The following is a 24,592-nucleotide window of genomic DNA, read 5'->3' as shown; positions in this document are numbered from 1 at the left end:
GCAAGAAAAGCTGCGAAAAAAGCTGCAGAGCAAGCTCAACAATCAGTGAGCGCCACAGGACATCTTCGTAAGTAACATACCTGTATGATTTACTGTTGAGAGGAGATAAGAACCATTCTTACCAGGGGTTCGACACGAAGCTGTGGTGGCCACAACAAAAGGCGGCGGCCAGCTTGGATGTGTCATGACAAATGCGGAGTCGGTCCTAACCGGGATATTCAGACTCCGATCGTAAAGCTAACTGAGTGCCACCCGGGAGCCACAAAATTATTGACGCAGGACGAAGTTCGAACGCATAAACGGTATATATTTCTGGATATTATTATAAGCAGCAAATTTATCAAGAGATGGATGAAACCAAGATATTAACACTTCTTTGGGACGAACTCCACCCGCGGCACCATCATCCTCAACTTCTTTCTCAACATCCACCAATCATCGCAATCGCACTCAGCCAACGCGATGTGCTGAATAGGGGTACAGCGCTCCCCTCTAGTCTCGATCATCTTCAGCAGTTCGTCTTCGAGAGTTGAGGTTGATCGCAGAGGTGAAAGCGTTTTGAAGTTGACGTCGAGGAAGTGAATACTGCGCAATTCAAGGAGGAAGGGTGTCGAAGGTGTATCGCCAGCAGTACCTTCATCGAATGAATCCTCCCTATCAATATCGATGGCCAGAGTCTGGCTCATCTCCACCGCTTTCGACGTGCAGCCCCCTTCTGATAGAAGCGCAATGAGATGGCCAGCCATCTCCTCTCCACAAATGAGCCGCTCCAGGCTCGGAAACCGTCCAAGTAGCTCTCGAACCTCTTCGGTATCCATAGTAGTCCAAGGGAGGCGACGATCCAATCCCCAGTCGTAGGTCAGGGACAAACTTCGAAGAAGAGGGAGATGCAAGGCGTCGAGAAGAGCTCGACACATGTAGAGCGACGAAGTCTGTCTGTCAATCGGCTGTGGTCCTGGGATCGTTAGGTCGATGGTCTTTTCCTGCGGGTCTTGGTCGTCCTGGAGGCCGGACCATGCCTCGACGTGTACGCAAGGTTGGATGGCGTTGGATCCATTACCCGTAGGCGATCCGATCATTCTACCTGCACTTCCGTATCCTCCATTAAACGTCAAAGCGACAGCTTCGAAACCACGACAATCGTGGACGAATCCCGAGCGCGGAAACGAGTTTGAAGTGAAGATCGCGCTCAAAGCAGAGAGGACAACGTTGCACTGTGTCGGAGCAGAAGCTACGCAGAATCGAGCTTGAAGGATACTGCTTCCTTGAGTTGTTGCGGTCGGGGTGTGGCATGCTCGCAGGAGTAAGCTCAAGCTCAGAGGGTTCCGGGTTACGGCGTCGATCTTCTTGAGATGAGTAAGCGGCAGAGTCGTATCTAGGTCCTCGACAGTCCAGCGATCGGGCAGGCAGTTTCTAAGGGCAAGAAGTTCCAGGAAAGGCATACGTTGAAGAGCACTGAGGAGTTGGGTAGTCGGAAGGGCGTAACGATCCCAAGTGTCGTCAGGGTAGCCATCGACGAATGAGATAGATAACGTTGTGAGATCGGTAAGGAACGGAGCGTTCAACGGTGGGATGACGTTGAGGAGAGAAACGGTGCGCAGATGTTTAGTAGTACGATGACCTTCAGGTGCGAAGAGCGTGTCGGGTAAAGAAAGAATCCGGCGTTGAAGGATTTCCTCCAACATAGACACATGAAAGTGGAAACCCTCGAGGTAAGATGCGTCGTATAGTAAGGATGAAATGAACGTGTTGAAACCCGGGTCGTTGGGATTAAAGGCGTGGCTGGCGTAATTACGGACCCCGATCTTGCGTGTCTTTGCGAGGTGCGCAGGTGACAGCTCTTCGAGACCGAAGGTAGGCATGGTCCAATCACGCGAGAACGAGAGAGTAGAGTTTGCCGAGCGAGCGATCATTTCGAGACACCAGTCTTTCGGAAGCACATTCGTGTCAATGAGTGTCCAGAGATCGGCACAGTCCAATGCGATAGCTCTGAGGGTACGGCAGACGTGGGTCAAGTATATCCAGCCGAGGTGCAGGTCGCAGGTCTCGTCGATACAAGCAGTGGAGTCAACGTCGGTGTCCAGCACTTCGCGTTGCGATCCAGGTGGAATCCTGCGTGGAGGGTTGGTGTCTCGGGAGAATCGAACTATCATGGTCAAGAGCTCGTTTGGAAGACAGAAGATGGGAGCGGACTCGTTGGCTTGGGCAGCCGACCATGCGTTCATCTTGAGCTCTGGCACAGGGCGTTTAGGAGTGACACGGCCGCGCATGGCTCGCCGAGAGAGAACTGAATCACGATGGGTCGGAGATCGCGGCACCCTGTTATAGAAGTGTCGGGTCGACGGTCAATGAGGTTCACATAGAAGAGCTTGTGAACGTGCCACGACGTACCAGTTAGCGTGCATCGTGATTCTTGAAACGGTAGTATAGGTTCTCGTGAGTGGGTATGCAGAAGAGTGGCGGGGTAATGATTTAGTTTGTGATAGAGAGACGTCAGCGCGAGCCGGCTATATATACGCGAGATCTAGAGCGACACACAAACGCGGTGGCATAACAAACAGCGGCCCTAGACATTTGGGGAGAACAAAGAGCAACCAATCGGCAACTACCGGGAGGCTACCGTGGACACTCCTGGTGCTGGATCCTGGTGTCCCCGTGTCATACTGTCCTGCCTGTGCCCTAGAATACTTGTTGAGAGGTGATGAGAATTCGACACGAAACTGATATGGCGGCCCCAAATGCAACCAAAATGCATTGAACGTCGAGTCGGGTGTAACCGGAGAGTTTAGACCCCGATCCTGGAAATGAAATTTACGCCACCCTTGCCACAATAGGCCACAATCACGCGTCTCCCGAGGTCTCGCGTCGTCGCTGTTCTTTGCTTCGCCATCGTCGACAACGACGGCGATGTGATATGCCTCCCCCTCTTGGCCTCGCTGCCGTCGCCTATGTCTCTCCTCAAAATCATCCCATTCTCATCCGATCGCTCTCAAGTCATCGCGATGAGGCTGACCTGCTCAAGTACCATTATCTCGCTCACACGTCTCTCGATGTGATTGAAGAACGCAGTGCGCATGAACCGTTATTTTTCATTTATGCTTCTAGCTTATTCATTTATTATCCTGCGATATAGTTGCAGCGGCACCCAAGGGAGCAGACAGTTATCTCGGGTTCTTATACGCGATGGAAGAGGTTGCGGTCTATGGATACATCACTCCGCTCAAGGTCAAGATCATCCTTGCTCTCACCCTCTCGGACGCAATTGTTCGAGATTTGGATGTCATTGCGGTATGTTTTCGTCTTCGCATCAGCTGGTTTCCACGTTCGCCTTTGTCGGTGGCGCTCAACTCCGATCCGATGAAATGGCGGACTAGATATTCAAAGCTCTCCACCTTGCCTACTACCAATCTGTATCCAATCCCTTCCTCAAACTTCATTCATCCCTCGATGCGCCAAATGACCATGCGACGCTATTGCACGCCGGAAGCTCGAAGTGGAAGTCTTTCCGGAGGCGCGTCGATGATGTTGCTAGAGCTGTGGCCCAAACTCCCAATTGAATGTATGCTTTCTTCTATTGCCTTTTTCGTCTCTATATCTCGGACTAGACATGTGTGTGTGAGTATCATTGTTGGAGAAGGTTCATGATTCTGCAATTGAAGCAGGACCCCATGCAGGGTGCTGCCCACGCTATAGAATGTTGGTATGGCGTGGATGCGACGTGGACCTAGAATGCCTTTGAGCTTGCCTCTCATTGACTCAGCTATATCTAGCACACCATAGCTGAGACAGATACGGGGCATAAATTTTACTATAAACTTTGATCACTATTCATGGCTGTCTTTATATGTAGGTGTGGCGTTAGGGAGGCGGCACTGTCAGCTAGTAGGGGTCGTTGTGGCTCGTGTTGTGGACGAAGGAGACTGGAGATTTATCGTTCTTAAACCTGTTAAATGTTATCACGCTGGGCTCATATGCTTTCACTGATCTCTCCTTAAGTCTGCGCAGTACGCTGGTGACACCGTGATATCTCGCCCATTGGTTTGCAGACCTCGAGGCCACTATCCTCCAAGATGTACAGGAGAGAAACTCAGTCGATGCAAGATGAATATAAGATCGTAAAACACATATATTGTACACAGTACGCGTCACCAGCCGATAATCGAAATCAAAGTATATACACCCATAACACTCAAGCTCATATAGGTAACATGGAGGTATACAATTCTTGCATTCGCGACGATTCTTCCTCTCGCGGAGACGTGAACGAAATTTTCACCGTCCCGACGAGGGGCTCTATCTCCCGTTCGAGCTCCCTGAACGCATCCTTCCATTCTTCCGTCAAGCCAGTACCCATCTCCACATCCTCTCCATCGTCCGGCAAGACCATCTCGGTAGAGATCCACGGCGTCAAACGCAACCGAGAGATCTTCGAACCGCGCGCCTCTCGGACCATCAATACATGATATAGCGCCCCGAAAAGATCGCTCAGCCCACTGCTGTTGCTGCCTGCGCGAGGCCAATGAGGCCTGGGATCGGACATCCACAGCTCGAAATTGTCTTTGAGATATAATTCCGAGTCGTCCTCCATGGTAATCGCAGAAAGCTTTGGGAATACTGCGGCAGGATCGGAAAGGCGAAGGAGGTCCGTGATGGATTCCGAAAAGCCGCTCCCGCTGTTCAAGGTCTCGAGCTCGCTCAGAGCGCCACCCAGCCTGGCTACTAATTCATTGACGTGTTCGTCGGTCCATAAGCCGCGGAAAGGATTGCCATCGGAGTCTGCGACCGAGTTGGCGATATGAAGAGACTTGAGTTGGGTCCATGGCGCAGGTAGCATCTCAAGAAGACGAAGGGTGACCATAGGACCGGTCATCGGAAGATCGAGTGGCATGCTGACGTGTATACGGGGAGGTTGTTGTTGTGGGGGCGACGACGTAGGAGAGGACTGGGATCCCGACTTGAGTTCGAGAGTGAGAAAAGGCTGTATCCCATCCGGATCTTCCTCATCCTCATCGTCTTCTGTGACGACGCGCGGATCGGGGGTGAGCTCGATGGAAAGGCTGTCGAAGGCGCGTAGATTCTGAGGACCTCTAGCATTGAGGCTTGGTGTCGCGAAACAGAATGACCGGATGAGCCCGAGAAGTCTGGTGTACATGCCCTGAATCCAGATATCGCTCTGGGCGATGGAAGAGTCGTCAAGAGAGTCGACTTCGAAGTCCAACCGATGAACGGTACCGGTCACAGTCAGATAGCCAGTGAAACCAAATAGGACTTCCAACGAATCGCAGGTGATGTCAATTCTTCTTAGGGACGGAAGGGAAACCGGGCCGCGGTGTTGCATCTTTTTCCACTTCTCGATGAGGGGAAGGCAATTGACCAAGATGAGAACCTCCAGACTGGGTCCCAGGCTGGACAACGCGGAGAGAAGGTCGGCGGGTGGCATATCGATGATTTTCTGAAGTACGTCCAGACTTCCCGGATAGGGATTGTCGAAAGAGACGGAGAGGTAGCTGATGTTTGCGGTAGAAAACAAGGGGGAGGTCCAAGAAGGTATGACGCTATCAAGGACGAGCACCCGGAGACGACTGGTGGATGAATTGAAGAGAACCTCGGGGAGCGTGGAGAAATTGGCGTAGCCGACATCGTTCTCATCAATGTAAATGGTGCTCCTCGATTGAAGGAAAAGCTCTTCGAGATTGGGAGCAGCGCATTTCTGGAGTAATTCTAGCATGCTCCCATCGGCACGAAATGCGTCGACCTCTAGGCTCTTGGTCTGGGGGATGCCGCCAGCGAGGAACTGGTGTCCGTTGTGAGAGTCGGGAGCGTAGCGATGGGTCAAAGTCAGTGGAGCTCCCCTCGAGCGAGCGATCATCTCTGCGGACCACTTGAGACCAACCAGATGGGTGTCGATCCCGGCCCAAATATCGCCGAATGCTAGCCCAGCATCGCGCCAGAGCCTCGAGGTATGCGTTACCTTGATCCATGCGAGGTCTAGGGTCAATTTGGAGACACCTTCAGACTCAACGACGGCATCGCTGCCTTGGGTAGCGCCCTGGGCGCGGACAAGAAACGGAGGCCAGTCTTCGCGGAGATAAGCGAGAATGGTGCCTCGGATCTCAGTAGGGATCCTCGATACTCCTGCGCGAGTGTTGATGGCGCCTCCGATGTTGGAAACGTCCAATTTCTGGGAGATAAGGTCGACGTCGGATGAGAGCTGGCTTTGGAGGAGGGCAAGTTGATTCGATGCGGTAGTATAGCGTGAATTTAATTCGGGGAGAGAACTGCAAGGAAGGAAGGAAGGAAGGAAGGAAGTGTCATGACAATCAGTCCATCTGTTCAACCACGGAATCAAAGTCAAGGGAGGCATACAGATTTTGTAAATCTCCTGCATGTCCGATCAAGAGTTCGTCGGTCGCAGTCGGAGCGTGAGCCTCCATGTTGAAAGGGCTTGAAGTTGATGGGGAGGGGATGACGGAGACAATGCTTGTGCAGAAGCACGAGAGCAAGAAAATGGATGGGTGCGGAAAAAATGCTGGGGCGACACCAAACTATTTATACGCCCCTTGGGTGTGAGGACAATGAGTGGTCACCATCGCAGCGGATAGATGAAAGTCTCAGTAGACACTGCCTATCGATCTCTCCATTATTGACTCAATACGGACACATATGAATCGCAGAGTTGCCATGAGAATAGACGACGAAAGATCCCATTGGGCGACCAAGTCTACGATCGCGGACACCCTCTTGGAAGAAAGGGGTTCCTGGCACGATCCGTCTTTTTGAGACACATCCGCGAGGCAGCCATTGTTTCAATCACAATGTCAAAGTCAGATGGTCCTGGAAAGGCGGTTTTTTGGCCGCTAATTAGGTGCCAAACGCTGATCCGGGGGACAATGTGATCCATTCCGTTGCGAGTGCCATCGAGCGAAGATCAAAACGGGCCCACAAAAGGCTTGACCTCGCCCCAGTGCGAGACTGGTCTATGTGGTTATGTGAGCGCCGCCGATGGCAGAAAGGGAATACGAACATCACGAGGATCTGAGATCTTGTTCATCGCCACCTTTGGCCACAGCTGAGACACAACTGTGGGTCCTATTTAAGAACACGTTCTGTTGGGCCGCATGGCCGCATGGAACGTCAGTACGTGTCTCAGTCTTCATAAATGAAAACAAGGCGAAAGGCACGTCTTTGGCCCATATAAAATGCTGTAGACAATAGAGGACACCAAGCAGGGAAACATTCACCGGAAGGTTTTCAGAACATCTATACCATGGCTGGCGTGGTGTACACGCCACTTGATTCTCTGATCGACACGAATGCAATATTAGAGATCGTACAATTATTCCGGCCATAAATAGAGCATATATGTGGCGGTTTGAAACGCTGGAGCCTCCGCCAGAGCTCGCTTCCTGATTGGCGGAGGGGTTGAATGTACACCTCTACATATATGCCCTAATAAGAGCTTTTTCGCTTCATTTTACCGTGGACATGCCATGGTAAGACATACCAGCTTAGGTCTGGCTCTTCTCAATAGAGTTTAGAGAGAGTCATAAATTTTCTCCACCTGGCTTGCGTATGTACTTATATAACAAGTGAGTCATGCTATAATCTCAAATCCGCCGGAAGAACGCACCAGGTTGACTATAGGGATCGAGGATTGTTTCGTGCAAGTTGTGTAGCTAAACTTCGAAATTGAATCGGCCCCCGTTAAGAGTCAAACTCCAATTTTAAAAGTTGTTTAAAAGATAACGACCCGCTTTTGAGAAACCAGACCGACAAAAGGTATGAGAAACCAGTTATAGCAGCAGATTTCTTCAGATAAATAACAGCAAACTGGATAACTCGACGTGGTCGTGTCTGAAGTGAGAAAGTGCAGGTCAAGCAGGTTCAATTTAACGTTCAGGAAAGAGGTGGCGTCGGATAATGGAACGACGGCGATCACCGGGCCATGCGGCTATCAAACTTCGAGCGCCGCCGAAAAAAGCCTTCAGTCCTCGTTGAACGTGGACGTCAGCAACCTAGCTTCATAAACTTGGTAAGGAGTCAGACCACCGGTTCATAGATTTCAACGGAACTAGAAATGCCTATATGTTCATGCATGGTATCAATGCAGGGCTTCTTCTCACTTCTGCTCTTCTGGAAGAATGTCAACTTCAAGTTAAACCTTGGATCGCCTTCCTTCAGGACGAAGGAAGAGCCGTGTAGCAGCCAGGCAGTGCATATGACCAGGTTTCATGGCGGCCGTTGGCACATATACCACCACCTTCTTCTAACACGTTATGCCCAGTGGAACAGCAGGTCAGTCACCGGTCCCGAATTCACAAGAGTTATGGCGTGCAACGTCATTGACGACAAACGCACCCTCACCTGTTCTGTTCTCGATCTCTTTCTTGGCTCTTCGATCCTTCTGCATTCGCAAAGAATGGTTCCGCAGCAATCAGCAGGTATACGGAGGAAAGGGTCATAGGCACTGGTTTTGTTCAGTGTGGAATGCTCATAAATATTACTCGGACGTCGTCTCTAGCGTACTTCTACGTCGCTTCGTCCATTGTGGAGCTATTCACCGTTGCCAGACACTTGATCCATATTGTTGAACAAGCAATGATGACAGTGTATACGGTCTCGTTGGTCTTCTTGCTTTCGTTGAGGGCTTTCGACGCTCAATCATCTTACGTCTTCCCCAAAGCTATCAACGCAACAACTGGCTCAGTATTCAATGCTGAGGCATTGCTAGCTCCGAACTCTTCTGTGGCGACTCTTAGCGGGAAAGGAGCGCAGATTGTATTTGATTACGGCGTCAATGTCGGTGGGTTTCCTACTTTGTGGCTACACAACGTGGAGGGAGAAAGTGTGCAGATGGCTGCGACGTATAGTGAAGGTATATACGAGTGTTTATTTAAATCGTACTAACTTATATGATACTGATACACATTATCGGGTAGGTTGGGGCGGAGTATGGATGGCGGAAGGAGAATCCTTCGTTGACTATTCGGACGGTTATAGTGTGAGCATACTTATAACACGTAATAAGTTGTGATCATAGCTTATATGTTCTGTTCATGTAGAACAACCGCACGGTCACATACAATCTCACCGCGACCAGCGATAACTTCATACAGGATTACTACCTGCAAGGGTCGCAACGATGGCAGCGCATCTGGCTTCTTACCGATGGGACCGTCTCCCTCTCCGCCGTCGGGTTTCGTTCAATTACTGACACCACCGCCGTCGACTCTCTTCCTGGAGGTTTCAAGTCCAACAATGACCTCTTCACTAATATATGGGAGGCAGGTGCGAGGACGGTTCAAGTACGTTGCAATCGTGAATTTTATTTAGATCTTACTCATTTTGTGCAGTTGGTCAGCGATCCAGCAGGATCCATTCCCCCGAATTGGATAGTGAGTTCTCTCACACTCGAACTTCTACCTTCGATCCCTGATGACATCTCAAGCTTCAAGATGATGGAGCATTGATCCCGCCACAATACGCCTCTCCCAACTTGTACGGCACTTTGTGGGCCAATTACACGCTTGGCTTCCAAGCCAAGATCACTGGAGGCGGGATCGGATGGCAGGTTTTGAATTCTGGGATGAATGGCTTGCAGTTCGAAGTAGGTTCTGTCGGTACTCGTCAACTGCAATCTTCTGACTATTCCTGGCTTAGCTCAACAGAACACACATTGGGGTATTTTATGGCTCTGGCCCTGCGAATGGCACTCAGGGAGGTTCCTCTGGCCCTGTCAGCTACCCTCTTATGGCCATAGCCCTACACCACACCTCCTACCTTACGCTCTTCGACGGAGATTTCCACCACTACAGCACAGTGATTCTCAATACGGCATTCAGCGTCTCTATCGACAGCATCTCCATCTTGAATTTCACTGTACCCGAAGCAAATGTCTCAACCATGGTCGTACCCGGCAGCTTTGGTTTTGGCGGTGCATTCGACGCCAAGGCCGTGTTCACTGGCGTTCGGGTCACGGATACGCTGGACGGGACGCTCTTGTACGAGTCTGATTTGAAGGACGAGACCGCGCTGGATGATTTTGCGGTTCGGAGGAATCTAGTGGACTCCATACTTGACGGCGCAAGGAGAGATAGAATTGTTTGGATCGGTGACGTTGCGGTTTGTCTGAAAACACTTACAGTCATCGTTACCGTACGTGCTCACGTTCGAATTACTTTTTAGATCACGGCCCCGTCACTTTTCTACTCGACAGCAGAGGCCAAATACGTCACGGGATCTCTGTCTCTCGTTTCGTCGTGGCAAAACGATACGGGAGCACTCGCAACGGACGTACCTCCCATCGCTCCCTTTGGCGACTCCTACCCGGTCAAACCTGCTAATTTCTTCTACTCCCTACCGTATGAGATCTTCGGTCTTCAGGCATTCCACGACACGTATATGTATACGGGCAATGTATCGTTCCTGGAGGAGTCATGGGGCAATATCCAAGCTCAGACAGATCGCCTGTTGGGTCTGGTGGGGACTAATGACAGCTTGATTAGAATCGACGAGGTGAGACATAAATAGACCGTCTCTCTGATCGTGGAGACACGAACTAACTTGTACTTTTAGTCCAATTCAACCTTGGGTATGGACTGGGACTATTACGATGGGGCACGGTATGGGGCGGGCACTAAGTAAGTGACGACATTGGTACGCTGCTTCTCTGCGCTCAACTCATTGTAATGAACGCATAGACTAAATTCGCAAGCCGTCCTCGCATTCAAGCAAACTTCTACCATGGCTTCCGCTTTAAACCACACGTCTCTCGCCGCCACTTATGCGAACGCCTCTGTCGCTATGCGGGACGCAATCAACACCCACTTATGGAACGCTACAGGTGGATTCTATGTGAACACGGACATCGTACCGGGTGTGGCGCAAGATGCAAATTCATGGGCCATACTTGCGGGAGTAGCAGATGCCGCGAATCGCACCGAGGTTTGCGTTTGTCCTGGTCGATAGACCTACGCTGACTATCTGTAGGCGACTTTGGCTGCAATGGCGGAGAATCTCGAAACCGACTATGGCATGCTTGCCTTCTCAGCTGACGCTGGTTCACGGGCGAACATCAGTCCTTTCGTATCTGGGTTTCATCTTGAGGTTGGTAGTGTTGATGGTATTAGCATATATCACAGGGCTAACATATTTTCGAAAGGCACTCCTAACGTCGGATATGCGTGACGCAGATGTATTGTATATCCTTGATAGAACATTTGGAACCATGCTGGATTCATCGAGAGAAAATTACACCGGTATGTGCTTGTCTTTCCTTGTCAGCGCTATTTGCTCACAAATTAACGTCAGGAACCCTCTGGGAAGTCATGTCCCCTGACGGAACGCCAGGCATTGATGCCTACACCTCTCTATGTCACGGTTGGTCCACAGCGCCCACAGCTCTCTTCTCACGTTTTGTTCTCGGCGTACAGCCTACGTCGCCAGGTTTCAAGACATGGGTGGTTGCCCCTCAGCCATTAAACACAACCTCGGCAGAGGGACGGGTATCCACGCCATTTGGGACCTTGTCAGTCAACTGGACGATCTCGCACGGGGTCATGACGGTCGAGGTAGATGGTCCCGATGGTACGAATGGGACGGTATATTTGACAGCGGGGGTCGAAAGTACGATCACTGTGGATGGTGGGAATAGCACGACTCTGCTGCTGGATCGGACTGGCAGACTCGGGGTCGACATCGCGGGAGGGGCAACTCATGTCGTACAAGTGGCGTAAAAACGTATTCTTCATCGTTGTATTGTGTGTACATCCGATATACGTCTTGACAATCTATCGGAATAAATACTTGGAGTCAATTAGTTATCCGTGGCGTGGTGCATAATTTTGCATCGTGGTTGTTCCGGATTTTGAGAAACTGAGATGGTGAAAGATATGCGGGGGATTAATTGATGAAACCTCAGCGACGAAGAAGTTATATTACGCAACGACATCGTTAGATCTCCACTTGATCCTCAAACCCCCAATCCGATTCATCTGACGACTCGAGTGACCTCTCCCATAGCCTTCCATCTCCATCCCACCTCACGTCCGGTAAAGCCTCCCACAACTTCCTGACCGCGCCTGGTTCGATCACACACCCGCGAATCGTCAGACTCAACTTTTTTCCATCGCTCAGTAAAGCCCTCCTTGCCGCCAAAGTCCTCAACACGACATCGTAAACGAGCCATCCTTCCGGTCTGTCGGCGGGATCCAGGCAAGTGTCCGCGAGTGTGATGTGCTGGAGGTTCGGAAGAACGATGGGAGGCGCGTTTGGCCCGACCAGCTTTGGGGATGGGGAGCCGGTGTAAGACCAAATCGGTTTATCGATAAACTCAGAGTAATTGCGGCCGAGCTTGTTCGCGGCGAGGGTCCGAATGAATGGATCCGCGGCGCTCCATTCAACAGATATAGATTCGAGGTTGTGAAACTTCGGGAGGAGCTCTAACCAATCGCTCGCCCAACGGCAGTGATAGAGCTCAGCAACACGTAGTGTACGGACGTGGCGGAGATCGAACGTCGAATCGAGCAGAGTGTGGTACAACAGCGCAAAGGAGGACTCTAGTCTTGGTCCGAGCTCGAAGGAAAATGCGATGGAAGCGTCGGTCTTCGTCGTGTGCATGCTCTCGGGCATGTCAGAAAAGGTATGCGGAGATCGCCATGCCTTGACGTGTAGACCGTGAATATAACACCCCGGCGAAAGCTGATTCGAATAGATGTCGATGCAGAGTGAAATGAGACGGTCTGGCTCTGACTGTGACTCGCTCAATCGAGTGCTATGAGCGGATAGAAGACGAAGAAGGGATGGGAAGCTGTCGTAATCGGTGTCAGAGTCGCAGCACAAAGCAACACACGCTGACGTTGGAATCTCGAGACGAGACAAAAACCATGCGCATGGTTCTGGATTATCGATGAGGGTAATCTTGCTGAGGGCTGGTAACGACACGACGGGATGGGCAGTACCTGGGGGGTCGGTGCCCTTCAACGGCATGGAGTTGATGAGTATAAGCGTCTCGAGGGTTTGAAGGTGTTTTAAAGCTGAGAGAGCTTCGGCGCGTGTATTCATTACATCGTGGAAAGACCGGGGAAGTTCGATATGAAGAAAAGTAAGGTTTGAAGACGCAATCACGTCCCAGAAAAACTCTCGATGACACAGTCGTAGCCGCCTTAGGCTCGGCGCGGCGCAGAAGGGGTAAGCGAAAGAACTGTACCGAAATTTGAGCCCGAAAGTGAATGTGATGAACAGGTTCGACCCGTCATACACAGAAGGTGGACCCACTTCCAGCACTTCCAGTTCTACAGGGTCATGAGCGAAGTCCAGCAGAACACGAGGATTAGCCATATAGGCTTCGCGAAGGCGAACTGCATCTGGAGAGTTCAAGAAGGGGTTGGAGGGAGTGCGTATATATAATGGTGCGTCCCTAGAGCGGAGGGTGCTCTCGTCTGCCCATCTACGGTTGTGGAAAATACCGTAACCCCAGAGACGAGCGTCTGCGAGGGCCACATCTCGCCAGTACCGACAGACGTGGGTGACGACTGCCCATCCAAGAGACACAGGTCGAGCTGGTTCTGACTGTGTAGCGCTCGTATAGAACAGGTCCAGCGCTAGATGATAGAATATCATCCGGAGCAGCTCTGGGGGAAGTTTCGCGAGTGCGATGGCGGTAAGTTGTGTGGGAGACTTTACCATGTCACAACGTCAGTTCAAGAAACTGTGGAGATTGGGCCAAGCATTGCTCACCTCCTCACGCTGGTTTGCTTTGAACCAAGATGTCCAACGCTTTTCGTGGTGCTTTGACATAACAGATGCAAGAGCGGCGCGGAGGAGCACGGAGGCAGTCGGGTAGAGGCCGGTTTCCCTACTGGGCAAGCGGATAAGTCCGAGCTGACTTTGAATGGCAAGCCGGTACGATGGTCGCACGGGCCTTTGATTCTCGTTTTACGTTCAACGTTCCTACATGGATGTATACCTTGTCACTTTCTGCACTCAACCTCATTCCTGAGTCGTTTATGTATCGCATAGACTTAGTAAAAAGCCTTCACCATATCTTTCGTCGATTGTCTTGATTGTTTAGGTGAGGTGACGCTTTGGCAGTACTTATCACCTCTCCGAGTCCAGGTCTAGCTTTCAACTGAGTTGGCGTGCCCAATGGCTAACGAATACCTACCTCCGATTTCTCTTCCGAGGTGCAGCCACCTATGACCAAACAATCGCTCTATCCGGTCCTCAAGTACAAGCCGACTTCACTGGCTAAAATGCATATCAGCCTTCCGCCTTCGTGCCCCCATTTTCGACTCTATCCTACCAGTGCTACTAACGGCTTCTCTTGCGTAGTTTCAAGTCTTGATTGTCTCTGGTCCATGCTACTCGCACGCCGGAATGTGAGCCGTTAGGAGCTATTTCTTCCGCTAACTTTGTCCCGCTTATGTCGATAACTTTTTTCGTTGGTGGTCAGCACCCACAGATCTCCACCGTAGACTTTAGCGCCGCAATGACGAAGGCATTGCACGCATAAGTCGTCTCAAACAAATCTCGAAAAGAAGTTGTCGTTATCGAGTCACAAGTAACTGGCTATCTGCGCCTACGCTTGTTGCCCGCCGCTCGCAGAAAATTTCTATTCCGAATCGAGCTCAAAACGCTCAAGCAGAAACATGACGGTGTTTTGAGCCGTGTCGTCGACTTCTTCCTCTTCTAGACGTCATGGCGCCGAATATGTTTGGGTTGCTGCCCCTGGGTGCCACCCGGTCAAGGTCGCTTGCGGGGAAAGCCAACGCAGATCAGCTCTTTGTTTCTTTTCACCGCGACAACCATGACCTAAAGCTATGATTCTCATAGCTACCGCCGATCGGCATGCAAATGGTCTCGTGCGCTGCTGTGATCCGACGATTGTCTGACTTGGTGTTGTCCTTCGGTATAGTGCCAGTGGAGACACGATGAAACGACCTATCACGCGTTTCCATTTCCTCGGCCCAAGCACTAAGCTCAATGACACGGTCGTTAACTTACTGTCGATCCGGATACTTTGGGACCATACTTTCAGCTCTTTATGGAAACAATTTGCTTCACCTCCAGTGGAACCGATCGGACTTAGGTGCTGCATTTGGCCCTCTTGCGGTGCCATGAACGGCACCCGGTATGTCTCATCACTAGCGCCAACACTAAATAGACACCCAGTGGAAAAATTAACGAGGAGCATTATATAATGTTTGGACTCAGTGGCTATAAATGCTGGTGGGTCCCGAGAAGGCGAATAACCATCAGCTCTCTCTCAGCCCTCTACATCTTTCACACCAACCCAGAATCACTCAGTCAGTCATTTCGCGTCTCTTTTTCTCTCAACGGTGACCTGATTAGTTGGTGTCATAGTTTACCCCAGATGTCTACCGATTGGGACGCTATTAAAGCGGGGGCTCAAAAGCTCCACTCATCCGCAAACACTCCCGACTCTCCCCTTCGGAATGGCCTTCCCGATCTGGTGGACGACTGGAACCCAGACGAAATCTGGGTCTCGAGCGACGTACTATATCGCTTGCCCTACTTCATCGAGTCCGCGAGGCTCCACCGCCAACTTGGACGGGATGGCTTTGAGCGCGGGTGCGACACCATGACCGGACCCGTGACGTGGATATGCATCAAAGCGGCGAAGCTCTACCGTGATCAAATCCTCGAAGAGAAGAGCTTCATTCCTCGGAACGACGATGACATGGGTCTGTGGATAATGGGCAAGTTCTTCACGGTCAGTGCTGAGTACAAGACGGAGCGGTTTTTGCCAGAGGCCCGCGCTTGGGTGAAGATGATGCTGGTAGGTTTCTATCCCACCTTGATCTCCCAGCAAGCGATACATTTTCGAGCTAACCTTGGTGTTTCTTTAGTAACTCTCCAATGAGAATGGTTCTGCCTCTGCCTAAATCGTGCGTTTCCCCTCACATCTACGTGTTGAGAGCTATATTAACGACCACTCTTACTGCATTCTACAGCAACTCTCGCTACCCAGCGGACTCGCGGTCGAAGTGATGCGGGACGGGAAGATGTTGTTGAACCCCCCGCATGGTTTCGCGGGCAACGCTCGAGGTCCATTCGGCAGTCGTTGAGCGTGGTTCTAGTACGGTATGATTGCCTGCAAACACAGTGATGGACTTTGTGATTGATACGTTGTATGAGTACTGAACGCGGAGGCCGTTGAAATACGAATTTGTGTGTGTGCATACTTCTATCACGGAGGCTGTGAAGACGAATAGAGAGATATCACGGCATCTACTCGTCTAGTTTACGTAGACAAGGCGAAGACACAGTTGTGGCGCTACCAGTGTCAAGCACTCCAATACCGAACACGTTTGGTTTGTGGCCCACAGTACTAAGATAGGGCTCGTCGACGGTCCGCCTACCTCCGGCGTGGCGTTGTTTTGGCCTAGGACCGTCAAAAGTTAATGCGACTCGCAAATCTTATTTTCATACTTAGCGACCTTATGTAGACTTTATCGGTGCTGAATTTTGAGGTTCGTGGCGCGAGTGGATTTTTGAGTGACATCCCCGATCATTTTGAGCACGCATTTCTACATTTTGGCCTGGAGAGACCTTGGTGGCCCATTATTAAGACATGCATATCGATTTACGACTCGCATTAACTTAGGACTGGAATCCCCCGCCAACAGACGCCACACCGGAGGTAGGCGGACCGTCGACGAGCCCTACTGTGGCGGACTAGGAAGCTGGACGGACATAGAAGCTGGACAAAGTTTTCTGGAAGTTTAAGCACGCATATTCGTGCCTTCATTGTTCCAGATAACATGTAGGCCTATATCTTCCCGTGCGGTATGCAAAAATATTTTGTGTGATCCTTGTGAGTATTTTGTAGAAGTTGGTGAAATGTTGTCGGAGATAGGGTTTGTGTGGCACTTTTGCCACATGCAGGGAGCTCGACCGACATAGACACCTCGACTCGCCTTTAATATCAGTGTATATGCTCGTAAAAATATATGTGGGGTATAAATGAGGACACGCCAGGAGTGATTCCGGATTATTATGGCAGACCATGGTTGCCTACTTTTGTGTGGGACATCTTTTGTTGAGGGGATCCTCTGGCTAAGGCGCCACAAGAGGTTCACACTTCGTGAGGCTCTAGCTCCAGCATCCATCATCTTCCTCATACAAAAAGTTTATGGTCTTGAAGCCTCAACAAAATACTTCCTCTGCCAAGGTCAGCTCATTTTTAACAGACCATTTGGCTTGTAGAGGGTATGATTTTATAGAAATGACCGATTTTGCACCTCTCAAACATCCGAATGAATTTCGAGCGTGAAATGTCATGCAGCACCCCACAAATATTTAAGCAAATAGAATGATGCATAATGAAAAACTATGGGTACTTTTTGCCGCTGGTTTTTCAGTGATTATGTGTACGAAATCGGTGTGCAATGGGGCGTGGCGCCTTTTGACATCTTTTTCGCCACTCATTCGGCTATAGCCGGGCCCTTTTGGCGCGCGTCCAGCTTCCCTGTTTTGCCACTTTCCCCACTCGTCGTCGCAGAATATTCGTTGACGATGTGTTACTGCATCATACTCCATAAATAGTTGTTAAAGTACTGAATATATGTAGGACTACCTGAATGTGTCACTTATTTGGTAACTTACAGGCAGGATATTGATCAAATGAGCGAGAAAGCCCATCTGTCCAGGATCCTAGTCCGCCACAGTATCTTAGTGCCACCCGCTCAACGTCGACGTCGGAGTTTCAAAGTCGCGAGGAAAGCGAACACAGACACAGTTCCCTGTTTCTCTTGGAATCCCTTCATCGCGACCACCGTGATCCGAAGCTTCGACTCGCCCCAGCCACCGCCGGTCTTGTTGCACCTATCGTGCTTGTTGTGATCCAACGATTGGCTGACATGGTAGTGTTTTTCGGTACAGTGCTAGTGGATACACAGAGGACACAACGTATTAACGCTTTTCCGTATCTTCGGCCCAAGCTCTGAGCACAACCACACGCTTGTTGACTTGCTATCAGTCCGGCTACTTTTTGAACAGTCTTTCTGCTCTTTTCGGAAACAATTTGCCTCACCTTTAGTGAAACCGACAAGAATACAGTGCTGTCTTTGTCCGTCCTGTGGGCCCACGAACAGGATCTCATCCCAGTGTACCGAACAGGCACTCACGGAAACAAGATCGAGAAGCACAATATATTGCTTGGACCCAATGGCTATAAATGCTGGTGGGTCTTGAGAGAACAAATAACCATCAGCCCTCTACATCATCCACCACAGCTCAGCGTCAGCAACTTCGGATGTATCACCCTCGTCAGTGAGTCACTTCGCATCTCCTCTTCCCTTAACAGATGGTTCAATGAGTTGGTCTTATAGTTCTCCCTTCACCAATATCGATTGGAATACCGTCATAGACAATGCTAAAGACCTTCACTCCTCAGCAATCATGTACGACTCTCCTCATGGGAAAATCTTACCTCCTCAGATGGACTTGTAGGGCATGAATAAACACTATGACGAGAGCGATCTAAGGTATCGTTTGCCCTACATCATCGAGACCGGGAGACTCCACTTCGGCTTTGGAAAGGTTGGCTTTTGGAAATGGTGTGATGGCGGAAACACGACGTGGACAAATATCAAAGCAGCGATGATCTTTTGTGACGAGCTACTCGAGAAGGAGAAGTTTGTAGGTCAGTCGTATGAACAGATATATATCGGAGCGTTGGAGGAGTGGATGAAGGTTGTTAAGGACGATGAAATGTTGAAGTGTTATCTCTCTCCGGCGCAAACTTGGGTTCGAAATCAGATGGGGGAGCAGGTAAGCTTTCATTACACCTTGATTTCACAGCAAGTGATCTTTGTGAGCTGCGATCGCTCATTTTTGTTTTTGATAACTCTGCGATAAGGCTGGCTCTTCCTCTACCCAACACGTGCGTTTCGCCCCCTTCACATCTACGATTTTTGTTTTTCTGATCTAACATGTCTTCATAGTCCACCAATCCGAATGTAAACTCTCAGTCTGCCATCGCTAGGAGCCCACAGTTCACTGTGTATCCCAGCAGTACTACCGTCCCCCCATCCTTGGAAAACATGTTTCCTCAGGTTAGTACTATCTCCCATTAGCGTCTTCAGAGCTACAGTAACGACTAGTGTTACATCATTCTACAGCCATCCTCATCGCGCGCTACGTTCTATGCTGGCGGTCGTAGTTCTTCCTCAGCGGGCTCGGGACTTCCAGCCACAGAGACGGAGAAAGGGAAGTTGATGTTAAACCCTCTATAGTTTGAGGATTGAGGGCCGAGGCCGAAAGATTGGTATGGTTCTCTCTATTTGTACGAGTCTGTCAAAGCACAAGCCAGCTATATATCGCCAATCGCGACGAAAGTCTCACCTGAGTCCTGAGCGCTTTCACAAATCTCGAACGTTGTCCACCTTCCCGTTGAGCATAGCTTTATACAGACATATAGTGGTGCTGAGGCCTGACGCCGAAGTAATGATATATTTCTAGCTCTGTGATTACTTTACATGCCTTTCTCTAACAATCATAACGGCGACAAACGTGAGTTCGTGTACCACCAATGGCAACGAAAGTCGTTCCATGTTCTGAAGATTTTGTATCCACCAAATTCATGACCGGGGCCTGCACCTTCCTACCGTCGCATCTCTCTGATCGGGCCACAAATCGATTGAACTCCCCAAGCGAGATTGCACGTTAGCCGGAGCACGGTATTAACTCGTAGGTCGTAGGGTCTTCAGAGGCGGCGCAGTGTGACTATCTCGCGATAACAATCGAGAAGATTAAGCCTCGTTCAGGTTGATGAACTCGAGATGTTCGACATTAAAAAAGGCCGGGTGGCGGTGGCACCGACGCGTCCGACAAGACGACGACGATCATACACCACGGCGAGGACATGCATCCATAACCCTTTGTTGCACGAACCTACCAGACGATGAAGCCGTCTTTCTTCCGAACGACTTCGTCGATCCTTCTAGGCAAGTATAGACCGACAGGGCATACGGACGATGACCTCAGACCAAGAGCTAGAAATAACCGTGACTTCGGAAGACGACATACTCAAAGAGCCATAAGTGACTGGATAGAAATAGAAAGAAACGCGATCGAGGAAGACAGCTGCAGGAGATGGAGGGTGACGACGTCACTTTCGCGAACGAACCGGTGAATGAAGGCCATGCTTTGTGGGCGGTTATTTACCGGAGGATACTTATAGAGCTGGTTCTAACGAGGAAGGATGCGGACGGCTACGGACGGCGGGGGTTGAAAGGGAATATGATGATAACCGTAATCGTTTCGCGTCTTGGGCTCTGGTTAGGGAGAGATAGGGATCCGGGTGCGCATACAGTATGAGAGATGTTGGGCTATGCGATGATGAGGCGCCACTCGACGACCACCGGCATCTGGTAGGCAGTTCGTATCGGATTCATCGCATACAGATACGGATGCTACTGCGGATGGAAACCTAAGTTCAACGATCACAGCAGCAGAGCTTTCGAGAGCGAGAGAAAGAGCGAATAAAAAAACTAAACGCCGCTGTAATTGATGGTGCGATTCCGTCGAAGGCGACGTGGGACCGAGATAGACGCCATGACAACATCTTCCAGCGAGGAACGTCCAGGCCTGGGTACAATTATGTACAACAGAGCGGGTGTCGAGAAACTTTCTGGGGCAGGTGGAAGAGCATTGTGTGAGCTCCATCAGAGGAAAAAGCGCAGTGCCACCGATGCGAAAAACTGTCGCAGAAGATGAAGCAGTGCACACGTTCGCCGAGGAACGAAGAAAAACACAGAGCAAGCCAAAGAAGGAACGAAAATCAAAGGAGAGTCCGGAAGAGGCGATGAATTTGTTTGCGTGGAGAAGGGGACGCGCGTCACTGGTGGAGATGGAAGAACATCCCCGTTTGACACCGCCATTAAAATGCAAATGGGCGCTTCCGAGTTGACGTTCCAGTTCTGGCGAGTGTTTCGCGGCAAAGGGCAAAAACATACGATGGACGACATCGAGACCCGCCAAAGGAGCAAGCGAACAAGGCGAAATGCGACTTCGGGAAACAATAGAGAGCGCGAGCTGCACGCTTGTGGCTTGTTCGGCGTTGCGGTTGCTGATGGGAGAATGTGCGTGGGAAACGATAAGTGTGGGAAACCCTGGGCCCTATGCCCTGTACCCCAGTCGGGAAATGACCCGGGAGGCCGGCGGAGGGCAAACAACCCTCTGCCCAGAGGCCCCGTTTTAATCGATTCGCAGCTCACACCCCGACGCCCATCATCCTCTTTTAAAGCCACTACCAACCCAACCAGTCCCGTAAGCTTCCCCTTCCCCCGCCATCCCTCCCATCGTCCTCCTCACGCTCACCATCGTCGTCGACGTCCCCCACATACAGCCCACCACCAACACCCCCCGTCTCATCCATAATCAACGTGAGTCGTCGCGATTTGGCCCGTATGGAGCGCGTTTGGACGCGTCGTTGACCTTGTTCTGTCTTTCGCTTTCGTCTGCTAGATGCCTGAATCCCGCGAAGACTCTGTCTACCTCGCCAAGCTCGCCGAGCAGGCTGAGCGTTACGAAGGTCAGTCCTCTTATCGCGCCACTCGTACGACTGCACCAACAGCCGCTGACGCGCTGCTCCTCTGTGCGCCTATCCTATTCCAACAGAGATGGTCGAGAACATGAAGCGCGTCGCTTCATCCGACCAGGAGCTCACCGTTGAGGAGCGCAATCTCTTGTCCGTCGCCTACAAGAACGTCATTGGTGCCCGCCGTGCGTCGTGGAGAATCGTCTCCTCCATCGAGCAGAAGGAGGAGTCCAAGGGTAACGAGGCCCAGGTGTCGATGATCAAGGGCTACAGGGAGAAGATTGAGTCAGAGTTGGCCAAGATCTGCGAGGATATCCTCGACGTTCTCGACAAGCATCTCATTCCTTCCGCTGCCTCTGGCGAGTCCAAGGTCTTCTACCACAAGATGTGCGTCATCGCTTCTATCTATTCTATTTTTATACCCAAACCCAGACTGATCGTGTGCATGTTGATTTGTGCAGGATGGGCGACTACCACCGTTACCTCGCTGAGTTTGCCACCGGTGACAAGCGGAAAGACTCGGCCGACAAGTCCCTCGAGGCCTACAAGGCCGCCTCCGACGTTGCCGTTACCGAGCTCCCACCGACACACCCTATCCGTCTCGGTCTCGCATTGAACTTCTCCGTCTTCTACTACGAGATCCTGAACTCGCCAGACCGTGCTTGCCACCTTGCCAAGCAGGCCTTCGACGACGCCATCGCCGAGCTCGACACCCTCTCCGAGGAGTCGTACAAGGACTCTACCCTCATCATGCAGCTCCTGCGCGACAACCTCACCCTCTGGACCTCGGATATGCAGGATTCAGGTGCGTTGTCTTTTTTAATGCACCGACCCTACCTTTCTTTCCAATATACAATCGCGTCCCTTCGTCCGTCTCATGACGTCATACTAATATTTTTCTTCCTTGTACAGACAAGCCTGCCGATGCCAAGGATGAGGCTGGTGAGGCACCTGCAGACGACGCTGCTTAAACAGCGTTCGCTTGCATGCATTTACCCTTCCGTCTTTGCTCTTGCTTCGGATGGCCTTGCTTGTCTTGTGTCGATGTTTATTCCCTTGTTTGCATTTCTCGCATATTTTTGACGCGCCCCAACCACATCACGACTATCATATCTCTCATCATCACCCTTCCCCCGTACCCGTCGCGCTCTCCTGCCCTGATGCCTTGATCCCGGCCATTATACTTTCTCATTCCATTACTTTTTACCCCTTTTTTTCTGTCTCGTTTTCGTCACCTTTTATGATCGGAGAATTTACGTCGTGATTCGGCTGACTATTGTGCGCGTACTACTGTGACTGATGGTTGTAGCGCAGCGATGCAGTGAAATGAAGTCTGATTCCCTCTTCTGATGTGTGTTTGAACGTTTGGCGTATGGTTGTTCAAAATATCGGCAAGGCTCTGCATCTGAACACGAATCTTGCGAGATGTACTTGAAGGATGTATAAGCTTGCAATGGTGGTGCGCCTCTCAGTGTGGTTTGGTCTCTTTTCTGTGGGTGTGCATGGTGAACTGAGGATGAGCCACATCTTTCCAATGGAGATTTGATTGAAGGAGATACAAAGAAAGGTTACTGGAGGATGTGAAAAATAATGATACAGTATACCATCTTATTTCCTCCTAGCCGATTTGAACGACTGACCTCTTCATAAGTAGAGACATACAGGCCGTTCCATACTAGTGAAGCGCTACTACCGCTGAGCTAAGGAGGAGATAAAAGGGTTTTGGGGTGGTGGGATCTGTTTTGGTGTTGAAAGTTTGCGAGCGGCTGTGAGGACGCGATGAGGAACGAGGAGGAAATGGAGGGTGGCGGGTTTGGAGGAGGGGTGGGTGACTTGGATGATATATATGTGTTGTGGTATGATTTATAGTTGGGGTGTTGCGTGCTTTCGTGGTTCCTTCAGTAAGTAATCGAGAAAAGTACACTGGTGGTTCGAGTACGTGGTTTCAAGTTTGCATCAAGTTTGAAGGGATGGGTGAGATGACGAGGATTAAGTATTGTACCGGCCCTCATACTTCTGTATATGGAAACATACAAGGCGTATTTTGACGTGAAAGTCAGAGTCCGATTGGAGTCCGACGTCGATTATCGTCTGTCTAACTGTTTGCGTATACAGAAACGACACGTTCATGTTGTGCGTGCATGGAGCGAAAGTCATTCTTAGTCCGAATCCGGACGGTATTATGAATGGTTTGTGTGAGTGCAGAAACAGTGATCCGACTATACCTGTCAAAGGAGGTCTTTGTATACATAGATAGTTTAAGTATCGGGTCAACAAACGACGGAAGTGCACACGCCTAGTTAGTTCAGCTTCGCAGTCTACCATGACAGGGATCGTCGTGGGCCGGAGGGTGTAGAGACATGTCCATTTGATCGTGTCGCCGTTCTTTGTGACTAGCCTGAATAAGGACAAGAGATGATAGCGTGTACGGTTGGACTATAAGTAGAAGCGAACGTTAAATGCAAGTTAGGACGTCGCCAGAGAGTCGGAGATCCTTGCACTGAGTATGCCCGCTGATCGCAAGCTAATTGTGGCCTCCGTCGAGACATAGGCGAACAGCTCTATGAGATGGTTTTGGAAGTACAGCTGGGAGCTGTGTGCATCATACTCACGTATCGAGAGCGTGTGTGATATATGGATCTCTTAACGACTCGGTGTCGGACCTTTGTTCAGGCTAGAAACGACAAGTATGGGCCTACGTGCGAACGCGAGTACAACGCCAGAAGACCGGAGTCGCAAGTACTAGTCTGCTGACGAGATTCATTAGCCTCGTTCAGAGTTCACGTCGAAAGAGTGTTCAAACACTCTTTCGACGGTCGTTGACGAAGTCCTCGAGGCTTGGCGGCGAAACACTCCTTTGTGAGCCAATCAGGAGCGAGGAGGAATGAATACTGTGATGGCCGAGTAGGAGTATTCAATCGGCAACGCTCCTGATTGGATCACAGAGGAGTGTTTCGACCGCCAAGACTCGAATACCGTTCAACGACTGTCGAAAGAGTGTTTAAACACTCTTTCGATTCCAACTCT

General features: G+C 50.6%; 8 protein-coding genes and 1 non-coding gene across 9 annotated transcripts; 5 read left to right on the top strand and 4 right to left on the bottom strand.

Moving 5' to 3' along the window:
• Positions 1-365: 365 nt before the first annotated feature.
• On the bottom strand, positions 366-2,270 carry STEHIDRAFT_109672 (uncharacterized protein; the record flags this gene model as incomplete). Its single annotated transcript, XM_007302494.1, has 1 exon — positions 366-2,270. The coding sequence occupies one exon, from the start codon at positions 2,268-2,270 to the stop codon at positions 366-368; it is 1,905 nt and encodes a 634-aa protein (XP_007302556.1).
• Positions 2,271-2,914: 644 nt separating this feature from the next.
• On the top strand, positions 2,915-3,557 carry STEHIDRAFT_155161 (Sedlin; the record flags this gene model as incomplete). The annotated part of the gene is made up of 3 exons (XM_007302493.1): positions 2,915-3,068; positions 3,134-3,288; positions 3,375-3,557. The coding sequence occupies 3 exons, from the start codon at positions 2,915-2,917 to the stop codon at positions 3,555-3,557; spliced, it is 492 nt and encodes a 163-aa protein (XP_007302555.1).
• Positions 3,558-4,195: 638 nt separating this feature from the next.
• Positions 4,196-6,434, bottom strand: STEHIDRAFT_109670 (uncharacterized protein; the record flags this gene model as incomplete). The annotated part of the gene is made up of 2 exons (XM_007302492.1): positions 4,196-6,278; positions 6,367-6,434. 2 exons carry the CDS (start codon positions 6,432-6,434, stop codon positions 4,196-4,198), a joined length of 2,151 nt encoding a protein of 716 aa, XP_007302554.1.
• A 2,164-nt stretch (positions 6,435-8,598) lies between these two features.
• STEHIDRAFT_167237 (Six-hairpin glycosidase) lies at positions 8,599-11,735 on the top strand (the record flags this gene model as incomplete). The annotated part of the gene is made up of 12 exons (XM_007302491.1): positions 8,599-8,875; positions 8,940-9,001; positions 9,063-9,305; positions 9,354-9,395; positions 9,449-9,607; positions 9,661-10,122; positions 10,186-10,515; positions 10,576-10,640; positions 10,701-10,944; positions 10,990-11,106; positions 11,162-11,258; positions 11,311-11,735. 12 exons carry the CDS (start codon positions 8,599-8,601, stop codon positions 11,733-11,735), a joined length of 2,523 nt encoding a protein of 840 aa, XP_007302553.1.
• Positions 11,736-11,952: 217 nt separating this feature from the next.
• STEHIDRAFT_167236 (uncharacterized protein) lies at positions 11,953-13,797 on the bottom strand (the record flags this gene model as incomplete). The annotated part of the gene is made up of 2 exons (XM_007302490.1): positions 11,953-13,677; positions 13,738-13,797. The coding sequence occupies 2 exons, from the start codon at positions 13,795-13,797 to the stop codon at positions 11,953-11,955; spliced, it is 1,785 nt and encodes a 594-aa protein (XP_007302552.1).
• A 1,576-nt stretch (positions 13,798-15,373) lies between these two features.
• STEHIDRAFT_109667 (uncharacterized protein) lies at positions 15,374-16,088 on the top strand (the record flags this gene model as incomplete). Its single annotated transcript, XM_007302489.1, has 2 exons — positions 15,374-15,799; positions 15,975-16,088. The coding sequence occupies 2 exons, from the start codon at positions 15,374-15,376 to the stop codon at positions 16,086-16,088; spliced, it is 540 nt and encodes a 179-aa protein (XP_007302551.1).
• Positions 16,089-18,477: 2,389 nt separating this feature from the next.
• Positions 18,478-19,259, top strand: STEHIDRAFT_109666 (uncharacterized protein; the record flags this gene model as incomplete). The annotated part of the gene is made up of 4 exons (XM_007302488.1): positions 18,478-18,795; positions 18,884-18,907; positions 18,969-19,079; positions 19,146-19,259. 4 exons carry the CDS (start codon positions 18,478-18,480, stop codon positions 19,257-19,259), a joined length of 567 nt encoding a protein of 188 aa, XP_007302550.1.
• A 2,093-nt stretch (positions 19,260-21,352) lies between these two features.
• STEHIDRAFT_76385 (14-3-3 protein) lies at positions 21,353-22,527 on the top strand (the record flags this gene model as incomplete). The annotated part of the gene is made up of 5 exons (XM_007302347.1): positions 21,353-21,410; positions 21,493-21,559; positions 21,646-21,952; positions 22,027-22,370; positions 22,478-22,527. Coding segments are annotated over exons 2-5 (768 nt in total), but the record flags the coding sequence as incomplete, so codon positions are not given.
• Positions 22,528-23,177: 650 nt separating this feature from the next.
• On the bottom strand, positions 23,178-23,275 carry STEHIDRAFT_t117. Its single transcript has one exon. It is a non-coding gene; the product is annotated as a tRNA-Thr (tRNA).
• Between the last annotated feature and the right edge of the window lie 1,317 nt (positions 23,276-24,592).

Source organism: Stereum hirsutum (genome assembly GCF_000264905.1).
Source record: "Stereum hirsutum FP-91666 SS1 unplaced genomic scaffold STEHIscaffold_5, whole genome shotgun sequence".
Taxonomy (NCBI): domain Eukaryota; kingdom Fungi; phylum Basidiomycota; class Agaricomycetes; order Russulales; family Stereaceae; genus Stereum; species Stereum hirsutum.
This window is presented reverse-complemented; position numbering and strand designations above follow the sequence as displayed.